Raw genomic sequence first — 22549 nt, 5'->3', positions numbered from 1 at the left:
AGAAGATTCCGATTTATCTTCAACGCATAAAATGATATAAATTGTAAAATAAAAATTCAAGTATAAAAATTCAAGTTTTAATTTAAAAAATTTCTGAATCATGTATAATTTAAACAAAACTTTATTGTTTTTAATTAATAAAAATATTAGAAAATAAAATTCTACTAAAGTTCATAAACAGCAGATTTTGTAAATGGAAAAAAACAATTTATTTTATTATTAAATAGAACAATGAAATTTTTTATAAATTTAAATATAATAAATGGAACAATTACCTTTTATAGTAATATAATATATATATTATATATAAACATGTAACTTTAAAACGTTACTTTCATAATTAAATAAAACATTATTGCAGACAATAAAAACATTATTGTAGTAAAAAATTTTTTTTTTCTTCATTTTATAATAATTTCTATAGAATCCTTGCAGTAAAAAATATCAAAACCTACAACTAGAGTTATGATTTCACTTTGAATATAATTTTCTGTATCTACACATAAAAATTTTTGATAAATTCATCATTTATATGCAACAATTATTTAAAATCATTTTTTAATAACGACAATAAAAATTATTTTAAACTTCCGGAGTATTATTTATTATATTTTAATGGCTATTATTATTATTGTTGCAACAATAGATATCTATCATTATATATAATACTCATGAACAATATTTTAGTAATCTGATAGTACCTGTGAAATTTTATGAGTTTCTTGAATGGAAACTTTTTACCTCAGGCAAATATTATCTTAAAAGTAGTAAAGCAATGCAGCGGGAATAGAGCCAATTACATGAGAGAACCTCAGCCTCTATAAAGAAGTCTCTCAAGTCTCCACGGCTGATTTCTTCAACAAAACTTGTGTCGCACATCCACGGAAAATAAATATCTAATCCTTGTTAACGCGATGATATTTTTTACCGTGAGTTTAAATTTTATATTTTTTAAATATTTTTAATTTACATTTCATTTCATAAAATATCAAGTGTTTTTTTTTCATTGATCAATTTAAAGTGAAAAATTATTACATTGAGTGAATTATTGTACACAGAAAAAAAGGATTTCTTGACAGAAAAATTTTTACTCACTTCAAAAAAATTTTCATTTGTCCCAATAAATTTTTTAATTTCTAAATTGAAAATAAAAATTTATTGGGTGCAGAAAAAAATTCTTTTTAAGAAAATTTTTGTCTTCAATTCATAATGCAAAATATTTCTTGCAACAAAAAGTTAATTTTTTCTGTGTATGTAAATATTTGGAAAAATAAGTGAATGTGCTTTTTAAATTTTCCAAGTGTCAAAATGTTTTTTAAATCATAGAAAATATTTTAATTTTTAATATTTTATATATTTAATAATTTTTATTATAGTAATTTATAATAATTGATTGTAGCGTTAATGAGGATACATAAATTAACATTATTAATAAGATAAATATCGTAGAATGTATTATATATGCATGAAGAAGCGTATATATTCAAGGATATATGGATGCACATTTTACATACTTTCTATCCTCATTAGATTCACCCGCAAGTTACATCATCAATGTAACGAGTAACATCACAAATAACCTTTTGAATAGTTGTAATACTCTGTGTTGTTTTATTTTATTTAAAGGCATTCCTTCTGGCAACTGTGTCGTGCCAGTTGATTCATGCTGAAGATGCTGCTGCACATCGTACAGTTCGTGCACCACAACAAAGTCGTGTTAACTATCGATCCCCAGATGGTTAGTGATATTTTTTTATTCATTTAAAAAATTATTCAACTAGATATTTACCGATAAAAATATATAATACCATTTATCCCAATTTTCTCGACTCAAAATTATTTTTTAGTCATTTTTTTGATCGACTATTTTTTTGCACAAAAAAAAAAATTTAGTAGTATCAGTAGAAAATTTATTTTCATTTTCATGGCTTCAATTAAATTAAATATTTGACGCTGATTAATCAAAAAATTTTTAGTCAATAAATTCTTGTGACAAAAATGATATATTTTTTATATTTATCAAGAAAAAGTCATTTATAAAAATATTATTATTTTTTTTAATACTGATGTTAGCCGACGAATAATTCTTGATTTTTTCTAGAAACGATAAATGATAAAAAAAAATATTTCTGAAAATTGCAGCTATAGTATTTTTAATTTTCTACATGTGCATATTTTTTTTTTTTTTAAATTAAATTGTTAAAAAAAATTCGAAAATTTTTAGCTGTCTGTTAACTTTAGGATCATTTGTTTTTATAAATAAAAAATTATTAATTACTAAATATAATAAATATTTTTTTAAGGATACAAAATAAATGATAAATCGCATCCTGATACGCAATGGAAATCACATGGACAAGGACGAAATTCAAGACAAGAACCTCAAGCAGGACCAAGAGCTAAACCTACACTGCAAAAACAGACAGACGAATCGTTTTATCAGTACAAGCCATTTTCCGCTGTACCAGAACATATTAAACAAATAATTAATCAAGTTTATACACCCCAAGTTCCCTATGTTAATCCTTATGCATTTTTTTATAATTTAAATCCCACGCAAACGGCTGCACAGGATAATTTGGAAGCTAAATCACAAGAATATTTACCGCCACAAGAATCATCTCAAAAATTCGCAGAATCGTCATCAATAAGACACCCAAGTTATACGACCCCTTCTAATGTGAATACTAATAATCATAATAATAATCAACAAACTGGTACAGATTATCGTACAAATTATCCAACCCACACAATTGCGTCATTTAAAAAAACTCCAAAAGCCGGAATTAAATACAAAAATGACGAAAGGTCTAATCAACGTTTTGGATCACGTACGTCGCTTTACTCGCGTCAAGATCAAGGAAAGAGGTCATTAGAAAATGATTTTGGAAATTATAATCAGGAATCATCCAGTCAAGGATATCAAAAAATGCCGCCGGAAATTCAGCAGTTGCTACAATTCCAAGCGCAGATTCCGTATAATGTTCTAGCCAACCAGATTTTATTTGAATTCAAAAAACCATTTGTCCCGCAGCCGTTGCCAAATGATATTAAATACTCGGGACACTATCCAAATAAAGTTTATTATGTACAACCTGACGGTCAAATTGTTGATGATCCTCCCGTAAGACAGATTTCAGAAGAACAAAGTTATAAATATTAATTTTATAAATATATATATTTAAATACTATGATTGATATGTCTCTGTAGAAAGTTTTAAATCAATAAATATATAATTAAAAAATTTTAAGTGAGAAAATTTTAATATTTCTGACATTATAATTGTATATTATTAATTTATGTATGTATCATATTATTATGAAAAACTTTTAGATAAATATTCTTAGTAAAAAAAAAAAATTTGTAGAATTATCTACAGTACAACCTGGTTATAAGTTACTGAAACCGGCTACAGGAGAAAAATTTTTTGGAAATGGCTTATAATTTCCACTCCTACACTAAAAAATTGACGGCTGAAAATAATTTTTTATAAATTTCATGTTTGTGATTCGGTTTAAATACTTCTGATGATTATTATTTTACACAGCGATATAGAAACTCCTTCTCTGTATATAAACATGTGGAAGAATTTTCGTGACACAGAAAAATTAATATTGTACATTGTAAAAAATCGGAAATGAATTCGAAGTCGATCCGGATTTTATTTCACTCCGAATTCTCTCCGTCACTTGGAATTCTAGAGTTTTAAAAGAAATTACCCCGCATACGGAGTAAATTGGGAGTTTTTTTTTTGACAGAGTAATTAGGATTTTATTTAAATCCACATTAACTCCGATTCAAAGTTTTAATATTAAAATAAACTCCCCTTCGGAGTAAATCTTATTAAATAAAATAAACAGTCACGCCGAATTTATTCCGGATTGAGTCCGCGTTCACTTCGCAAAATTTTTACAGTGTACCAAATAATGGAAGAAACTTCTATGCCAGCATAGGAGTCACTTCTATATTAATATACAGTACAACCTGGTTATAATTTACAGTAAAGGGCTACAGGAGAAAAAATTTTTCGGAAATGACTTTCCCCTACTACTGTCTTTTACTCGGCGATCGCTCGGTTTTCTGCATATGTGTGTGCCGTGTTTGTGTTTGTGCCCGCAGTTCTTTTATAAGTTAGTTAGAGTTTGTCATTTATCGACGTGCATACTTGATTAACTTATAAATAGACTGCAGAAACTCTCCTTCGCGACAAACAAAAATTTTCATTAGTGGAACTGGAGTGGGGGTACCGTTTCGAGACGAGCGAAAAAAAATCAAGGGGAAGTAACTTATAGCTAAGTAACTTATAGCCAGGTTGTATCGTGAATTAAATTTATTTAATATAATTTATCAGAAAAAATAATATAAGTGATTAGACAAGAGAAGTGAAACAAAAAGAAACGCTCTCATGAAAACATAAAAGTTAAATATTCGAGACTGATTAGATGTATTATTAAATAAAGCGTGTCATATATTAATTATAATGTATGATTAAAAATAAGATTTTTTTTTATTAGACTAATAATTCTAATGAGCTTAGATAAAGGCGAGTGGGTGGGGGTTAATTTTATTGGATTTCACTTTAACGAACAGGATAGTAAGATTTTCTCCGGATCAGGAAGGCCGCAGTAGTTATACCATTTAAGCGATCCACTTTCGTGGCCTTCACGCTGCAATGGTTTTATACGTTCTTGTTCAAAACTATATATGTATACCACATATATCGCATGTTGGATGTCCCTTTCGTTTCTGCATACCATCACTAATCTATATAATTTTTAAACAAATAAATATGCATATTCAATCAATATTTTCATCGACTTTTTTTCATTTTTCATTTCAAAAATTAAGTAACCTTATGTCAGGTTTTATAACACTCAATTTATATTTAAAAAAATAATATTACATATGCGATGTTATTAATAAAAAAAAAAAAAAATGAGTTCATTGATCGTTAAAACCATGCATTGAAGAGTTTTAATCCATATTAGAACTTCCGTCTAAAAGCAAACTCTTGCGCGAGAGTAAATGACTAATCTACAATAGGAAACTTACTTGCCTGATTAAATACTGAGCTTACCTTATAAATAATAACGATATTAAATAAGTTTTCTTTTCTTATTTGACGGAAAAAAATTATTTACATTACGTCTTGTCAGACAGCAACGGAAAACTTCAGCTGATTCTGTAACCAGTCGATCATGAATCAGTCTAGTGTAATAAGCATTTTTTATAATTTTTTTTTTTTTATTACTTGCAAATCATGAAAACACAAATGTAATAATTTATATTTATATATATAAATATAGATAGAGATATTAAGTAGACCGATATGTGTCCATAAAGTAGATGGTTAAAAGTTAACTCAGAAGCAGTTGAAAACGGAATGGAGGTGGGTTTCACGAGTCACATCCCCTCGCCTATAACCCTCGCCTATAAAGTGGTTTCGAGAGCCGCGCGCCCGCCTCAGATACACTCCACCCTTGAGCATGTCCGGGCATTGCCTCTTCATCATGACGAGATTACTCGTAAGTTTTATATTTTTTTATTTAATTAACACATTTATATTCTATTAATTTTAATTTACTTATTTATATTTTATTTTTAATTTTTTTAATTCAATTAATTATTAATTTATTTTTCTCAGTGAATTTATACTTCATAATTTGTCAAAAAAATTATATTTATTAATTAACGTTAATTAATAATACTCATTAATCGGCATTTTAATATAAAAGTGGTAATTAATTTCAAATAAAAATCTGATAATTTTATAAATTTATTGTTTCAAGTGTCTCAGTATTTGTTGTTAAATTCCATTTGTTCATAGACGATATATTTTGAATGCCAATTTAATTGAATAAATTTTATTATTTCAATTAAAAGTCATTTACTACACTGTAAAAAATTTGCGAAGTGAATACGGAGCGGATGACTGTTTGTTTACTTAATTCCCTCGGAGTGAATTTTACTCCGGAGGGAAGTTAATTTAAATATTCAAACTCTGAATCGGAGTAAATGCGGATTGAAATAAAATCCACGACTCCGAAATCACTCCTCTGAAAAAATAAACTCCCTATTTATTCCGTAAGCGGAGTAATTTTCTTTAAAAACTCCGAAACTTCGTGTGAATTCGGATTTAAATAAAGTCTATAATCACTCCAAATTCACTTCCGATTGTTTGCAGTGTATTTAAAACTTGAATATTTTTGAAATAAAAATTTATAATTTAATTATAAAATTTTTTATAAAGATTTAAAAAAATATTGAGAAATTTGTTAGATAAATTATAATCTCTTTTTTATCGTAAACATATAACACGCCCAGAAAACTTGTTGCGAACTGTAGCATGCGCAAGGAAAGGCAAGTTTACTGTTTTACTTCACTTTCTAATCACGTAATATCGGGGAGTAATGACACACTTATATATATATATATATATATATATATATATATATATATATATATATATATATATAGTTTATTTTAATGATTTAGCTGCTCAATTTAATCCCTAAATATATATATATAATATAAATATCAACAAAGACGTCAACAAGTTATTTGTTAAAATCAGTAAAGGTCAAATGTATCGTACAAAAAATCTCATTATCTTCGATAAATCTAAATTTATTGCAAACATATCTATTAACGTGTACATATAAATATATACAAAATAAGAAAAAGCAAAAGCAACTGCAGTTAGTCTAGCAACTTTCCCTTCCACTTGTCGATGCAGTCTTATGCTAATTTATCTAAGAAAACTAATAGATAGTTTATTCCCACTCACTTAAGATAAATCTGACTGATAATTTTTTAAAAATTATTTTAATATTTATCACACTGCATTAATTATATATTATAATTTCTTACATTCATTTCCTGACATATATAGTAGATTTCTGTTGATGAATAGATTATATTTTTTAAATTTATAAATTATTTCAGTTATTATTTCTGGTGGCACTGCCACTATGTGCAGCTCAGTTTAGAATTCAAGGACCAAGCGATGGTAATCGAAAAGCTCAAGGTTTAACGTACGATAGACAAAAGGGTATTAGTTATGATGATCAAAAAGGTAAATTTAATTATATTTACAGTACAACTTGGTTATAAGTTATTTCCCTTCTATTTTTTGTCGCTCGTCTCGAAACGGTACTTCCACACCAGTTCCACTAACGAAAATTTTCAGTTGTTGCGAAAAAGATTTTGCAGTCCTTGAATAAGTTACTCAAGCATGTACGCAAATTAATTAATTAGTGTAACGAAACCGAAGTCCACCTCCGTTTTACGGGAGACCGTTCCCGCGCCCTTTTGGACATATACGCGTCGCAGGGCACCCCTATCCCCGCCTCAGACGACTCTAAGCCGAAAAATATAATCGATTGACGACTAAGGTGGACATTAACCGGAGGTATAATAAAAAATCCTCAATGCGCGTGGTATCTAGACACAGCCACCACGAGTCCATACCTCTCTTGGGCCAAACATTACTACCATCTCAGGAAATAAAGAAACTCTGGTCGAAGTGGGCATCAAAAAGGTCCCCCGTGGTATCAATTCCCTGAACTGGTGATCAGGTTGCTTCGAGATAAATGGTAAGATGCAACTTCTCCTCAATACCCTAAAAAGGGTTTCCTAAATTTGTTACCATTCAGTTTCGAACAAGCTAATATTATCTATTTCGTCGGCAGTGTTACAATTCTACTCACAACATCTCTACTCAAGGGAAGTAGCTACAACTCTACTCACTCACAACTTTACTCAGCCTCAACACAGTTTTTCTTACTCAGGTTTAACTCTATACTCAGTTATATCTTTACTCAGCTTCAACTTTACTCAGCTACAACTCTACTCACAAAGAATTGCTATTTTGTCGATAGGATAAAATACGTGGGTAGAGCTGTAGCTACTTCCCTTGAGTAGAGATGTTGATAGTTGAATTGTAACACTGCCCATTTCGTCCCTTTTCTGGATAAATCTCGTAACTGCAAAATTATAATTTTTTCAAAAATCGGTCACAACATCTATTCTGCTACACGTGCGTAATGGAAATATTGAAATCCAAGTCTCTCGAACATTCTGTTATAATTATTCAAATTTGAAGCTTTTTTCACCCAATAGCAGTATTGAAGAATGTTTTTCACTCATAATTTCAATTATGAAAAAAATGTAGTTACGAGGTTTACCCAGAAAGGGGACGTTTCTTCAATCCCTGATGAATTTTCTACTTTCTGAGCCTTTAGATGCTCGGACTATTCAAGCCAAATCAAAGTTTCGAGCAGCTTGGGAGAATACGTAGATAAATGACAAACGTCAATTAACTTATAAAACTACTGCGGGTACAAACACAAACAGATTAAAAGATAGTAGTAAAGGAAAGCCATTTTCAAAAAATTTTTCTCCTATAGCCCTTTACAGTAACTTATACCCAGGTTGTACTGTATCTAATTTAAAGAAAAAATATATTGATTGACTGATTGATTTTTTATTTTTTTTAAAAAGAATCATTAGGTACAGGAGATTTTTCAATTCAAGGTGCCAGTGATGGAACCACAAATTTTAATATCCAAGGTGCATCAGACGGAAATTCCGATTTCCAAATCCATGGCGCATCAGACGGCAGGGCTGAATACTATGGACCAACGACCGGAAACGCAAATTTCCAAATTCAAGGAGCTACGGACGGAAATGCAAACTTCCAGATTCAAGGTGCTACGGATGGAAACGCTAATTTCCAGATCCAGGGAGCTACGGATGGAAATGCTAATTTTCAAATTCAAGGAGCTACTGACGGACACAGTCAGAGCTCTGTCCAAGGTCCTTATGATGGTAATCAAGGAGGACAGCGCGCTTTACAATACAAAGATGCTAACAGTGGTAATTAAAATTAAAATTTAAGAACTTTTTTTCACTGATCATTCATGAAAGAATCGAAACTTGAAACGGTTTTACTGAACTAAAATAAAATAAATTAATTAGGAGCAAACGTCAATTGGAAATCATATCATCATTCAGCAAGAGCACATGCTGTTCCAAGTCCTCAACAGTATGAACCAGCACCAGCTCCAATTCCTAGACGTAGGAAACAAAAACAACAGTATCAACAACAAGCAGAAGCTCCTGTAGCTCCTGTAGCTCCTGTAGCTCCTGCTCAAAGACAATACCCAAATTACAAAGTATTCGATAAAGCGCCACCGCAAATTCAGCAAATACTTCAATTCCAACAGCAAATTCCCTACATGAACATTATTCCCGAACAGTTTAGGTAAATATTTAAGAGTTAGAAAATATTGCTGAGCTTTTTTGACTAGCATAAAAAAATTTTCATCAATTTTTAGATATGAATTCAATAGTGCATTAGCATACCAAAATCAGCCACAGGCTCAGCGACAAGCTCAACCTGAACCAGCACCAGTACAAGCTGCAGCTGAGCCAGCACCTGAAGCTCATCAGCCTGTAGAACAACGGCCTCGTTCTCCGTACCGCGGAAGACCACGTGGGCCAGCGAGACAGAAACGTCAAGCTGGACAGCCTCGTCATAGCCGTCAGCAATCAAGACACCACCAACAACAACAACAACAGCAACAACGACAACAACAACAGCCTCAACAACAACCACAACCAAAACTACAAACGAATGTTCCATCTCGTATCCAAGAGCTGCTTAACTTCCAGCAGCAAATTCCTTACGTCAATCATATTCCCGAACAATGGAGGTAAAAATTTACACTAAAATTAATGGCAAATTTTGATAAATACATAAGTCATAATTAAAAATTATTGTTTTGTTCATTTAATTGTAGGTATGAAGCTTTATTGGCTCAAGAAAAGAATTTGCCTCAACCAAAATTCCAACGTCAACCTGAACCAGAACCAGTTCGTCACAGCCAACGTGTAAGACAAAAGCGTCAAACTCATACGCAAGCTCAACCTCATTACAGCACAAATCTTCCGGCCCATTTACAAGAATTGTTGAAATTCCAAGCACAGACTCCTTATGTCAACGGTATTCCTGAGCATCTTAGGTACACATTTACTAAAATTGTTATTTTGTACACAAAATTTATGAATTTATTGTTAATAATTTATGCTATCGAATTTTTTTGTAGGTACGAAAGACTAGCAGCTCAACAAGGATCCCAACACAGACAAAAACGTCAAACTCATGCGCAAGCTCAACCTCATTACAGTACCAATTTACCGGCTCATTTACAAGCACTGTTGAAATTCCAAGCACAGACCCCTTATGTCAACGGTATTCCCGAACATCTTAGGTACACCCTTTAATGTCATTAGTATTTTACATATAATTAACACAGCCTATTCGCGTTATGAACCTGCTCACAGGGGTGTAGGGGAATATAATTATCAGAATCAGGGTTAAAAAGAGCCTAATGTGCTACTTAACTGTATATTTGCTTCAACAAATCATATTTCAGGCGCGTAAAATTCAAAGTCTACAATGGTTTCATTGCTATTAGTGTAACTTACCAAATATTGCGACTTGTAGCACAAGAAGTTTTGTCGTATCACATGTATGTGAAATGTAGCCTAATTTGCGATAAGTAGTACAATCTGGCAACCCTGATCAGAATTCCTGTATCCCCACTTCTGCTCAGCAGTCGAACGCCGTAACTCTCACTTCCCCTACTTTACAAGCGTGTGAGTGTGTAATTAATCGGCGACATTAATTTGTACCGGGTCGTGTTGCCCTCGGCTCGATATTTCAGTAACTTCCTTTGGAACCATCAGGCCGAGGGCAACACGACCCCGTAAAGTCCTCTCAGAAAGTAAATTACTGTTGGGAATTGTCGGAAATTTTCGGTTTGTAATGTTAATGTGTAGTAATGGCGTGAGATTAGACTTGCTTTTTCATAGTGGGGGTAAAAACCGACAGCGATTTACTCGCTGAGAGAATTTTACATGCACATGGTTATTTTCATAGCCATGAAGGGGGAATGTCTTCAATAGAAATATAAGTCAACGGACTCATAACGCGACTCGGTTTTATGTTAATTATTTATAAATAATCGATTTTTTTATAGGTATGAGCGATTAGCAGCCCAACAAGGATCTCAACACAGACAAAAACGTCAAACTCACGCTCAAGCTCAACCTCACTACAGTACCAATTTACCAGCTCATTTACAAGAATTGTTGAAGTTCCAAGCACAGACCCCTTATGTCAACGGTATTCCTGAGCATCTTAGGTATAAATTTGAGCGATAATTATTTTATATTCAATTTATAAATAATTAATTTTATTTCTCACTTTTTAGATACGAGAGATTAGCGGCTCAACAAGGAAGTCAACATCGCCAAAAACGTCAAGCTCAACATCAGCAGCCTCAACAACAACAACAACAACAGCCTGATTTATCTCAATACAAAAGAATATCTCAACCCGCAGCCGAACCTCAACCGCACTACAGTACTAATCTCCCGGCTCATATTCAACAATTACTAAAATTTCAATCCCAAACTCCATACACCAGTGGCATTCCAGAAAAATTCAGGTATCTTGGCATTTTTATTTTTACACAGAAAAAAAACGTTCCCGGCTGAAGGTAAATACTCTTGATTCAAGAAAATATCCCAAATAGCCATTTGTACTCAACCAACAGTCAAATTAAAGCAGATGTTTCACATGTACAAATTCTCTTTGCTCAAAAAAATCTTGACTTGGTTCCCGATAACGTTTTTCTTCTGTGTACGGTCTTAAGAAGCTGTAAATATACAACCAACTGCTATTTATTTTTTTTCAGTGCCGACAAAATAATTGGTAATCACAGACAAAAGCGTCAAGCACCGCAGCAACCGCAACAAGAAGTTGATTTGTCCCAGTACAGCAGGATAGCTCAACCACAAGTAGAAACAGCTCCCCAATATTCAACTAATCTTCCAAATTCGATAAAAGAGCTCTTGCAATTTCAATCACAAGTTCCTTACAATATAATTGCCAACAGTATAAGTTATAAATTAGACAAACCTTACGTCCCTCAACAAGTTGCACCCGCCCCAATAACACCTTATCAACATCAACCAGAGCCCCAACAGCTTCAACCTCAACCTCAACCCCAATCTCAATATATTCAACCTCAACCCCAACCTCAATCTCAATATATTCAACCTCAGTATCAACAACCACAACCATATCAACAGCCTGAGCCTCAGCCTCAACCTCAACCTCTTCCGACGCACCCTCAATTTCAACAACTCAATCATCAACTCAATCAACAATTGAAACAACAATCTCAACTTATCCGCCCGCAGTATCATCCCAATGCGGTTTCTACTTACAATCAACAACCCCAGCAGTATCCACATTTTGCGCAGTCACAAAGCGGCATTCGCCCCGTTACCGAAAATCAGTATTGAGTGATTTATTAAATACAAGATACACAGTTACAAATTTTGTGTATTTGTGTTAAAAAATTACTTGCTTAAATTTCTCGTGTTGATTTTCAACACAGAAAGCTGTTAATTCAACACAAACCGTTTGTGTTATTTTACTTTAACTGATTTTTTATATTAAATGATTAGAAAATCTGTACTGTAACAAATTTCTTGTGGTATTCAAAAATTAACACAAAATTTGTGTTGTTTAGCTAAACACTCTTGCGCGTTTCTTCATTACTATAACCGAGCAAAGCATTGCAGCAGCATTGTCTGCAAGGAAACTTAGATTATAATTGATTTACAATTAAATATCATCATAGATAACTTTCATATTTTTTTATGATCAGGTTCAATGATTTTTTTATTTATATTTTACGGGAGGATAATTCATAGCTCCGTTTTTTAGAAATCACAGAAAATCGAACTAATTGTTTGCTAAATTGACATAAGTTGTACTAGGGGTAGATCAGTATACTTGAGTTGGTTAGATTGTGTGCTTATATTTATTAGATAATTTTAACACGAAAAGTCTGTTAAATTTACACAAATTTTCTGTCAAAATAACAGATTTTGTGTTCAATTATTTAACATAAAATTTGTGTTAAAGATCAACACAAACGCAATGTGTTGAATTAACACTAAAATTTGTGTAGACCGTTTGCAACACGATTTGTGTTTAATTTAACACAAAATTTCTAACTGTGTACTGTTATCATTAAAAAGAAAAAAATAATAAATTTGTATTTATTTATATAATAGTAATTATTAATTATTAATCATGATCTATCGGTATGTTATTGATATTATTGATGATAAAATAATAATATTTTTTTGTCTACGTCAGTACATAACGTAATCTTTTGCAGTTGTGGTGAACAAACTGGTTCATTCACGCAATGTGATAGTTGATAGTTTAAATACTTTAAAAATGTGTATGTATATTTTTAAGACTTTTATACTTTTATATCTATTAAAAAATAAACATGTTTTGTATAAGTAAATGGGTTTATTTTATTGTTTTTTAATTGATAAAAAAATTTGTTCTCTTACACGGAAAAAAAATTGTGATCTTCTAATCATAATATTGTAGTAGCGAGTAATCCAATATGTAGTAAAGGATACTACATAAATAGTACTGACGTTACTATACGTGTGGTTGAAGTCATTCCAAGTTGGAGTTGGCATTTCTTTACTCCAACTTGTAGTAACCTTAACTACAGCTGCTTTTGTAGCAACTACAATTTTTTTCCGTACTTTTGTTGCATCAATTGAAGATTGAATTACTATTTTTTACTAAATTTAATTAAATGAGAACAGTGAACTTTAAAAGGAAACACGATAATTGAATGTTCTGATGAAATAAATCTTAAGGTAGCTATTATGATCGTAAAAATTAATCGTATCTAATTACAACCTAGTTAACACAATGTTGCGTCATTTAAATTAGTTTACTTGGTAATAAAAACAATCTATTTAAATACAATGTAGAAAATTTTATTTGAAAAATACTAGGAAATTTAATTGATATCAAAAGATAATCAATTTAAATAATTAATTATGTTCGTATTTCTTGTATTAAGGAAGCGGAAAAAATGAGTAATTTAAATTTTATCAATAATTAATGATGTTAAAAAATTAAAATTCAGTCAAAGCTCGTTACAAGCAACTTCCTCTGTCATGCCTCTGATAGCCGGACTTTCTCTTCAAAAACTTGCTTAATATTTTCGGTCAGGTTATCGTCAAGTTTAGGTCAAGTTCTGCTGTTCCAAGTTTTGACTGCAATATAAGTATAACATCAACTACAAGTTGACGTCAATTAATACAGCCGTAATAAGAATGCAAATTGAATCAGAAAGTTGCTTTCAAGTTTCAGAAAAAAAATTTTGAAAGCAAAAGTTAACCCTAATCCCATGTCGCTGTTTTCAGTACCCGTAAACCTTGAACATGGGTCATTAGCGTTTGCCGCTCGTTTAATTATATTATACTGTAAGGAAAATCTGAAAAAATTAATTGATCTTTTTTGGACTTCTAACTTAGTGATAGAGTTGTTGCCAGACCAGAAAATCCCCTTTTCAATAAACATTTTCATCAAAATTCGGAGGCATGTAGGCCGTTTACCGTAGAATATTTGAAAATTCATGGATACAAACGACCCAAGGGATTAGGGTTAATTTATATCTGAAAGTTTTGACAAAAAACATAAATGTGCAAAATTTTACTTCCAAGTTGACTACAAGTTACCGTCAACTATTTGCACCATGAAATATTTGTAGTCAACCTGATATTTTATTTCGATTGTAGATTTCCATCAACTTGCGATCAAAATGGCTATCAGGGGCTTTACATTATCTAGTTAAATCTTTCTCACTCTTTCGGTCGCTCAAATTTCATGTCTTGACGCTCGTTATAATTATTACTAATATTTTGTTCAAAGCAAATTATTAAAAATAATAAATTTTCGTAAATGCATAATATTTCTATGAAATAGCATTGCTATGTCATTAACTTTAGTTTGTACAGAATTTATTACTTATTATTTGACTTTTTAAAGGGATTTTCGTTCGTTGCTTATAACAGGCGACTTGCAACGATTCACATATGTACCACGTACATGTAAAACCTACGCCGATTGCTTCTAACGAGTTTGGGTTGTTTTTTCTTACTCGTGTTTTTGATTTTTAGGAAACGTCAAAAAAAAAAAAAAAAAAATAAGTGATACTAATTTTAAACCTTGCAATCACTTCCTGACTTGTAAGCTGTCAGCGGGTGCCAGGTAAATTAGAAGCTGCATGTGTGAGTTACGTGATAAGTTGAATACAAATGTATATATAATACAATTTCATATATAATATATGCATAATATAATGTAAGCAGTTGGTGCTAAAAATTTGTGGCCAATCGTGCATGAAAGTTGGCGGCGGTTTATATATTCCAGTATCCTGCGGTACTGGGAAATGGGTAAAACGACGCCCATATAGAAGTGACTCGTAAAGCTGTTTTGTCTCAGTCTGTTTAGAATCTTGTTCTCTAATCATTACTCCCTTAAGACCTAAAGTTACTTTAACTCTCTACAATCATGAAGTTCTTTGTGAGTTTTTATCAATTTTATTATTTTGATTTTATGGTCATAATAAAATTAATGACAGATTAAATATTCAGAATTATTTTAAGTAATTTTAAGTGGCGTAACAAAAAATATATAAAATTGTGTAATTTTCTGTCAAATAATATTACATTTATTTTTTATGGGTTTTGTAGATTGCGGTGGGTATTTTAGTAACGGTGATAAATATAATTGAAGCTCAACATCAACAGAATTATCAACCTCAAGCCCAACCTCAACAGGCACAGCCACAACGTTACCAAGAGCCACAATTGAATTATCAACCATTTGCTCAAGCGCCAGCGAACATAAAGCAATTGTTGCAGCTTCAACAAGCACGTGAACCAGTGGTTCATCTTCCACCACAGCCTGTCCCCAATTTGGGACCAGCACAGCCTATTAAACCAGTCCAGATTGCCCAGGGTCAGCTGCCAGCCCAGGGTCAGCATCAGTACCAACCTCAAGTGCAATACGGTGCGAACCCTCAGCAGCCTAATTATGAAAATCAAGCTGCTGCTTTCAATGCTCAGTATCAACAGCGTCAACAACCTCAAGCTGCTCCTGGACCTCAGTATCAACAACCAAATCCACAGTACCAAGGCTAATTAATAATAAAGTATTACATCATTTTTAAATCAATCACTAACTAAATTTGATAAATAACAAAAAAAATAATATTTCATTACGTGACTTGTAATAAATTTAAATAAATTGTGCAGAATATTTAAATGAAGAAAGTAATTTTAATAAAAAGTAATTGTTGTATCTAATGAAAAAATTTATTGTTATAAAATAAAAATTCTAACTGACTACAATTATCATACATAAGTTTCGTTTCGCTGACCCAATGAATCTGTACTAGAGTACACAAGTTTCCTGGATCGTTTCTCCTGCACAATTGCTTTCACTTGAACATACTCACTCTTTCGGAAGGGGGCAAATAGAGGAATTCTGTTCAATCTGTATCTCGACTCTCAATACAATTCTACACCACGATACTTACATACATACACACACATATATATTTATATACATATTATTTTCGCGACCTGATTGTAAATCCAGTTATATTCAGTGCCTTTATTCATATGCAATTTTCTGCAATAATATGATTTACATAATTAAGATCACTTACTTATTTATTAAACCAACATCCACTTAATAAAAACTGATTTAATTAACACTCTTAATTAAATTAATTAATTTATATATTCATTTAAATAATAACTTAATAATTTATTAATTAGGAGTATCAATGTAATAGAGCAGTATAAGAAATGGACTGAATTTAACACCGGTGTAACTTGGCGGTGTTAAAAAAAAAAAATTCCACGTATAGAAATTAGAAAAAAAAAAATGTTACATATAAAAAAATATAAAAATTTAAAGAATATTATCTGCAGAAAATTTCAATTTTGCTATGAACTTATTTAAATAATTATTCATATTATACGTAATTTATTTTAAAATTATACAATTTAATGCCCACCATTTCAATCACCAATAATTTAATTAGTTAATAAAAACTCTAACTGTAGTAATCGATTAAGTAAAAATATTCACAAAGTAAAATATTGTAACATCGGGAAATTTTTTTAACACCAGTAAAGAATATTTACAGCGGTGGCGGTGTTATTTTAACACTGATGCTTTCGGTGTTGAAAATTAACATCGAAAATTTTAACACTTACATCGCCTGGACTTACCCCAGTTTTTTTACAGTGTACACGCAGAAAATTTTCAAGTAAAAATTACCTATAAAGTTTGGTACTGTAAGGACGTCTAGCCAGTAACTAAATTTTTAGCATGTTGTTATTTAATTCTTCGATAAAACGCTAATTAAAAGTGGTTTGTATTTTTTTTCACCTGTCTAATTGAAATTTTACCTTGATATTTTGGTATATGTTTTGTAATCATGTTCTTAAGCTCACCTCAAAAAATCAGCCCTGGCTTGACCTGTTTCCGTTTATCAGGTCTATTTGACTGCACTAGGCAGTAGAAATTGCACTTCATTTACATGCTATCGAGTAGTATGTTGTACAATATGCATGGGAAAAATTTAGATATTTACCACATGTCCTCACAATATTAAACTTTTTGGGTAATTTTTACTGAAAATTTCTCTGCGTGTAACTAATAACATATTATTTAAAAATACATTTTATTTGATGTATCAAGTTTTAAAAAAAAACGTATTGTATATCAATGTAATTATATAAAATATAATATGTATATTGTGTCTCAGGTAAATTTAAATGTATAAGTATGTTTATATATATGTATATAAGTAACCACGTGTGTATGTAGTCCAGTACGAGGGTGCCTGACTCGTCACTTGAGAAATCAAGGTATCATCGCACCAGTGGTTGCACACAAGGGGCGTATCTACTCATATATACAACGATGTATACTGACATGTCTCTTTTTAAAGTCTATCTTTTTCTATATTCAACTTGTCTTTTTTACTCTTCACTTAAACTTCTCCATCCTTATATATAATGTATATATACATACAACAGTACCGATCCCTATTTTCATTATCCTTTCACCAGGACGATTACGCGTCGACAGACTTGGTACGTGCGGCCAGTTCATCCCTACGTTTCTGCCACGCAGTCACCACCCCTGCTCAAGTCTTTTTCTATGTATTCGGTAATTTTCTATTATATCTAGTATATAATAATAAATATATGTGTATGTACACATATGTCTATATATGTGTGATGTATATACAATAAAATGCCCTCACCGTCAAACAGGGAAGAGGATTAGCGAGTCCATTAAAGTCGCGGACTCTATTATCCGTAGGGCAACTCTATGGTGACATCAACTGTCAAGCATTGGCGCAGACACAGCAAAAAATTTTTATTTTTCTACCATCATTTTTTAAAATTTATTATTTTTATTTTTAAAGAAAATTTTTAATTTTCAATTTAAAAAAAAAAAATTTATTCTTTAGTTCAGAAAATTTTTTTTTACTTCTAAAAGTTTATAAAATAAATAAGACATTAATTATTTTAATTAAAAAAAAATATATATTTATAAATATATGTTAAAATTAATTTTGGCGCGTATTTTGTTTTTATAAAAATTAATAAGACGAATAATTTATTGGTCAAGTAGAATTTAGAGTAAAAATAAAAAATTTTTTTTTCAAGATTGAAAAGTCCTGTGGGTCCGCGCCATTGGCTCTAGGGGTCATGGAAGTAAATTACAAAGGGAGGATTACCGGCAGCTGGGCTACCAGGCTAACCATCGTCGTCATCATCATCATCGTCGTCGACGTAGTGGTTTTTTCAGCACTCGTTTGTATATATGTATATATGTCGCGAGAGTATAACAGAGTAGAGAGAACGATCATCCACGCTCACTGCTCTCGTAGAGTTCAACTCAATTCATCTCCTCTACTCGTTTCAAGAGCTCTTTGTCCTTCGAGGCATTGGTAACATAATTATCGAAGTTATAACAAGCCATCAGTTGGCCAGGAGAGTGCTGAGGGGGTTAAATAGTTGCCGTGTGACAAGACGACAATAAGTTGCTTGAAAATTTGTCAACTGATTTTTATATCGAGTCTTGAAAAAATTATATAAATTAATCGATTTGTCACTCTATTTCTTTGTCAGTTTGCTGTGATATATATATATATTTTTCTAACTTAACTTTGTAGATATGGTGAATTATTTGTTTAGTTAAATTTATTATGTGTCAGAAATACTTTTATACTTTCATTTCTAATTACTTCAATTATTTATTTAAGATTATATCAAATTACACACAACCAGATCTTGAAATTATTTCGTAACAATGTAAATTTGATATTATCTTATATCAATTCTAATGAAATATTACAATTGCGTAATTTAATTATATAAATAATTAATAGTGTTTGTAATTTATAAATTTTCAGTCGACCAGTGTCATGAAAAAAATTTTTATTCTTACGAAATTGGATTTATGTAGTTTAAAAAATTTTTAAGTTATCGTATTTATTTAGAAAAAAGTTATTTTGAAATTTCATTTCACGATTTCAGTCTTTACAATCCTAGAGAAGTGAATTAATGTAATTATTTTATTAGAATCAATTATGTTTGCTTGATAATTTAATAGAACAAATAAGAGGGTGTTCAAAAAAAAAATTGAAGTTAATGAAAAATTTCAAATAAAATTATTAAAATGAGTTCAAAACATATAGAAATACATGTATTTTATCGATTATATACTTTGTTTACCCGTGTCCTTGATGAAATTAAATTAATTTATATCCCGTGTAAAAGAAATTCGTTCCTAAAAGATTCCAAAAAAGTTTGACATGTGGAACTTCTAAACTTGAGACAGATTAGAACTTCGAGTAGAAATTTTTTTGAACTTTTGTAATTTTAATAGTAAACAAAAATAGTTTATCTAAAATTTATGTAAGCAAGTTTTGAGTCAAAAAAGAACATTTCAAATTTTTTACTTCATTGTACTTTCGTTCCAAAAAAGTTCCCATTAAAACCCAATAGCCCCATAAGAATCAAAACACTTTCGTAAAATTAAAAATTTATGGTTTTTAAACTTTTTCGGAACCAGGGTAAGATATACCAAAATTAAGTTTTCAGAAATATGTTTTCTTTTTTGATTCAAAATTTGCTTATATGAAGTCTTAGATACTTTTTTTTACGATCAAAATTACAAAAGTTCCATGAAACTCGAAGTTCTAATCTGTCTCAAGCTTAGAACTTCCACATGTCGAACTTTTCTGAAATCTTTTTGGAACGAATTTTTTTTTACACGGATATTACTGAATTATCGTTTCCATTTTTCAACAGTAATTTTATTTTTTGATATAAAAAAAAATAAGCCAAATTTTTTTTATGGATCATTATTTGAAAATATCCCGCATATAAAAATTTATCCTTTACTCTCTTAAACTAAATTAGTGAATATTCACTATTGCTAATGAATTTCACTAATTCGCTTTTAGAGAACAATATATAGTACTCTCAAAAATTTTCAGTAATATAATTAAATTTAAAATTCATGTTTCACTTAAAATTTTTTTAATCATTTGCCACTAGAAGTTACAAAACATTTGTATTAAAAAAAGGTAGATAAATAATTGAAAAAAAAAAAAAAAACATGTTGTGTACAGAAAGAAGCGTGTGAATCACATTGTGGTTTATTGTACGATTCCAATAATTGCGCTTAATCCTTACGAGGGTGGGCGCACACGCGTCCTACCAGTGGTAGATGACATCCCTGTAACCCTCTCGTAAATTCGACTCTCATCTCTCTTACCCTTTCTACACATACCTCGTCTTATTGTAATATCAACCATACACTATATAGACATAGACATGTACATACACACATGTACCTCGGAAGCTCGAGCACTTGAAAACGTTTTTATATGCTCGAGTTGCATTAACGACAACGTCGACGTCGACAACCCGTCGCTCGGGATTTGTTTCAATAACACGAAAGAGTGCCAAACCGAAAACTCAAATGTTTACTTTCGAGCCAGATTTCATTCAACAACAATTTATAAAAATACATTCGCTAATCCGTTAACTCTTTAGAAAATAAAAAATAAAAAAAACAACATCAGGAAGAAATAAAAAAATCAACCACCTACAATTTAAAGCAAAACGGTTTTAATTCTTTTATGAAATGGTCGATGATCTCAGATCCTAGATCCCAGTACAGCATCAGTGATCCTTTTTGAACACGTATGATTTCATTGTAGTAAGAAGCTAGACCGTAAAAATTCAGCATGGCCGACGGTAAGTGATGGCCAATCAGGATGCACTAGATGACAGCTGCGCATCCCTCGGGACTAAATAGTGCACCCCTCGATGGTAAACTATATCCAGCATCATCAGGCCTTTAAGAAACCCAGAGCAGTCCCTAACTTTGTGATTTTTGCCTTCATGAAGTCAGCCATTACAAAAAGAGACTCGTTTTTCTCGTGATTCACCGACATAAAAAAAAACCTCCATACATGTTTCCATAGTCTTGTTTGACTTTAAAACTTAAACCAGTTTTACCCTTTGATATATTTATTTCTTATGTTAGCTATAATACAATCTAAACAATGGCAATTAGTATTCGTTAGCAAATAATATCCTTTTTTAATAGAAGATGCATAGTAATGTTGTATTTAATACATATTAAGCTGCGATGACTTTAAAGTTTTAGAAAACTTGAAATATTTTTGATCTATACCTTGAAAAATTTAGTTCGGGTAAAAGGTAAAAGTACGTTTTGTTAGAAAGGATAATATAGATAATAATTTTAAGCAGGTATGATGATAAGTCTCATTGTTTAGTTGTAGATTGAAGGTAAAAAAATATCGTTTAAGAAAAGTATCGAGAAAATGACATTTTGGAAACAATGAAAGTCAATGGATTAAGATTTAGAAAAATTCAAGTGATGCCAGAAAAAAGTTGCTGAAGCGTGACAAATATTTTTTGGGCCGTAATGAAAACAGATATATAGATAGATATTCGTTAAAAGTGTATGGTCTTAAGAAACATTTGAAAAGTGTCTCAAAAGCCAAAGGACTTTAGTAAACATAATCTGGTAAAAAGACAAAAATGAGAAAATCCTGGACAGACTATTCGGCAATGACACCTTTAATCAAGTCTACTATATACATGTATCCGGACATATATTCTTCGAAACCCGAGGTAAGAGAAGATAAAGAGAAGGAAATAGAGAAGTTTTCAGGAAGGATGGAAGGAACAAGAGAAATACGCTGTGTCATGATGGGGCTTGACAGGATCAGGTGGAGATTGTGGCTTTACCTCCTGATGCGTTTAGTGTATTTAATAATAGCTCCATGACATACTGGCCATCTGAATAATCTGGCGCTGATGGATTTAGCCTTATAAATACAGTAGGCTTTTATATATGTACATATTTATAATATGAAAAACCAGTTGATACCATTATTATAAATTTGCTTTTATCCTTTTGTTTTTTTTTATTTTTCAATAATGGCTTTGGGGTCTGGACTTTTTTCGTTACGATAAATATTTATCGTGTTACAATTTAACGTATATCGA

At 31.1% G+C, this 22549-nt stretch overlaps 3 protein-coding genes across 3 annotated transcripts; all 3 read left to right on the top strand.

The window, feature by feature from the left end:
• The first annotated feature begins 779 nt into the window (after positions 1 to 779).
• Positions 780 to 3245, top strand: LOC130667417 (uncharacterized). The gene is made up of 3 exons (XM_057468967.1): positions 780 to 929; positions 1627 to 1738; positions 2304 to 3245. Exons 1-3 carry the CDS (start codon positions 915 to 917, stop codon positions 3161 to 3163), a joined length of 987 nt encoding a protein of 328 aa, XP_057324950.1. The 5' UTR covers positions 780 to 914; the 3' UTR covers positions 3164 to 3245.
• A 2158-nt stretch (positions 3246 to 5403) lies between these two features.
• On the top strand, positions 5404 to 13401 carry LOC130667414 (uncharacterized). Its single transcript, XM_057468963.1, has 10 exons — positions 5404 to 5526; positions 6947 to 7076; positions 8504 to 8878; positions 8981 to 9266; positions 9340 to 9717; positions 9805 to 10026; positions 10111 to 10275; positions 11047 to 11211; positions 11281 to 11517; positions 11767 to 13401. Exons 1-10 carry the CDS (start codon positions 5488 to 5490, stop codon positions 12377 to 12379), a joined length of 2610 nt encoding a protein of 869 aa, XP_057324946.1. The 5' UTR covers positions 5404 to 5487; the 3' UTR covers positions 12380 to 13401.
• Positions 13402 to 15329: 1928 nt separating this feature from the next.
• On the top strand, positions 15330 to 16813 carry LOC130667419 (DNA translocase FtsK-like). Its single transcript, XM_057468969.1, has 2 exons — positions 15330 to 15488; positions 15659 to 16813. The coding sequence occupies exons 1-2, from the start codon at positions 15477 to 15479 to the stop codon at positions 16106 to 16108; spliced, it is 462 nt and encodes a 153-aa protein (XP_057324952.1). The 5' UTR covers positions 15330 to 15476; the 3' UTR covers positions 16109 to 16813.
• Positions 16814 to 22549: the final 5736 nt, after the last annotated feature.

The sequence above is a fragment of the Microplitis mediator genome, chromosome 5, assembly GCF_029852145.1.
Source record: "Microplitis mediator isolate UGA2020A chromosome 5, iyMicMedi2.1, whole genome shotgun sequence".
In the NCBI taxonomy this organism is placed as follows: Eukaryota; Metazoa; Arthropoda; class Insecta; order Hymenoptera; family Braconidae; genus Microplitis; species Microplitis mediator.
Note: the sequence above shows the minus strand (reverse complement) of the source record. Positions and strands in the feature narration are given on the sequence as shown.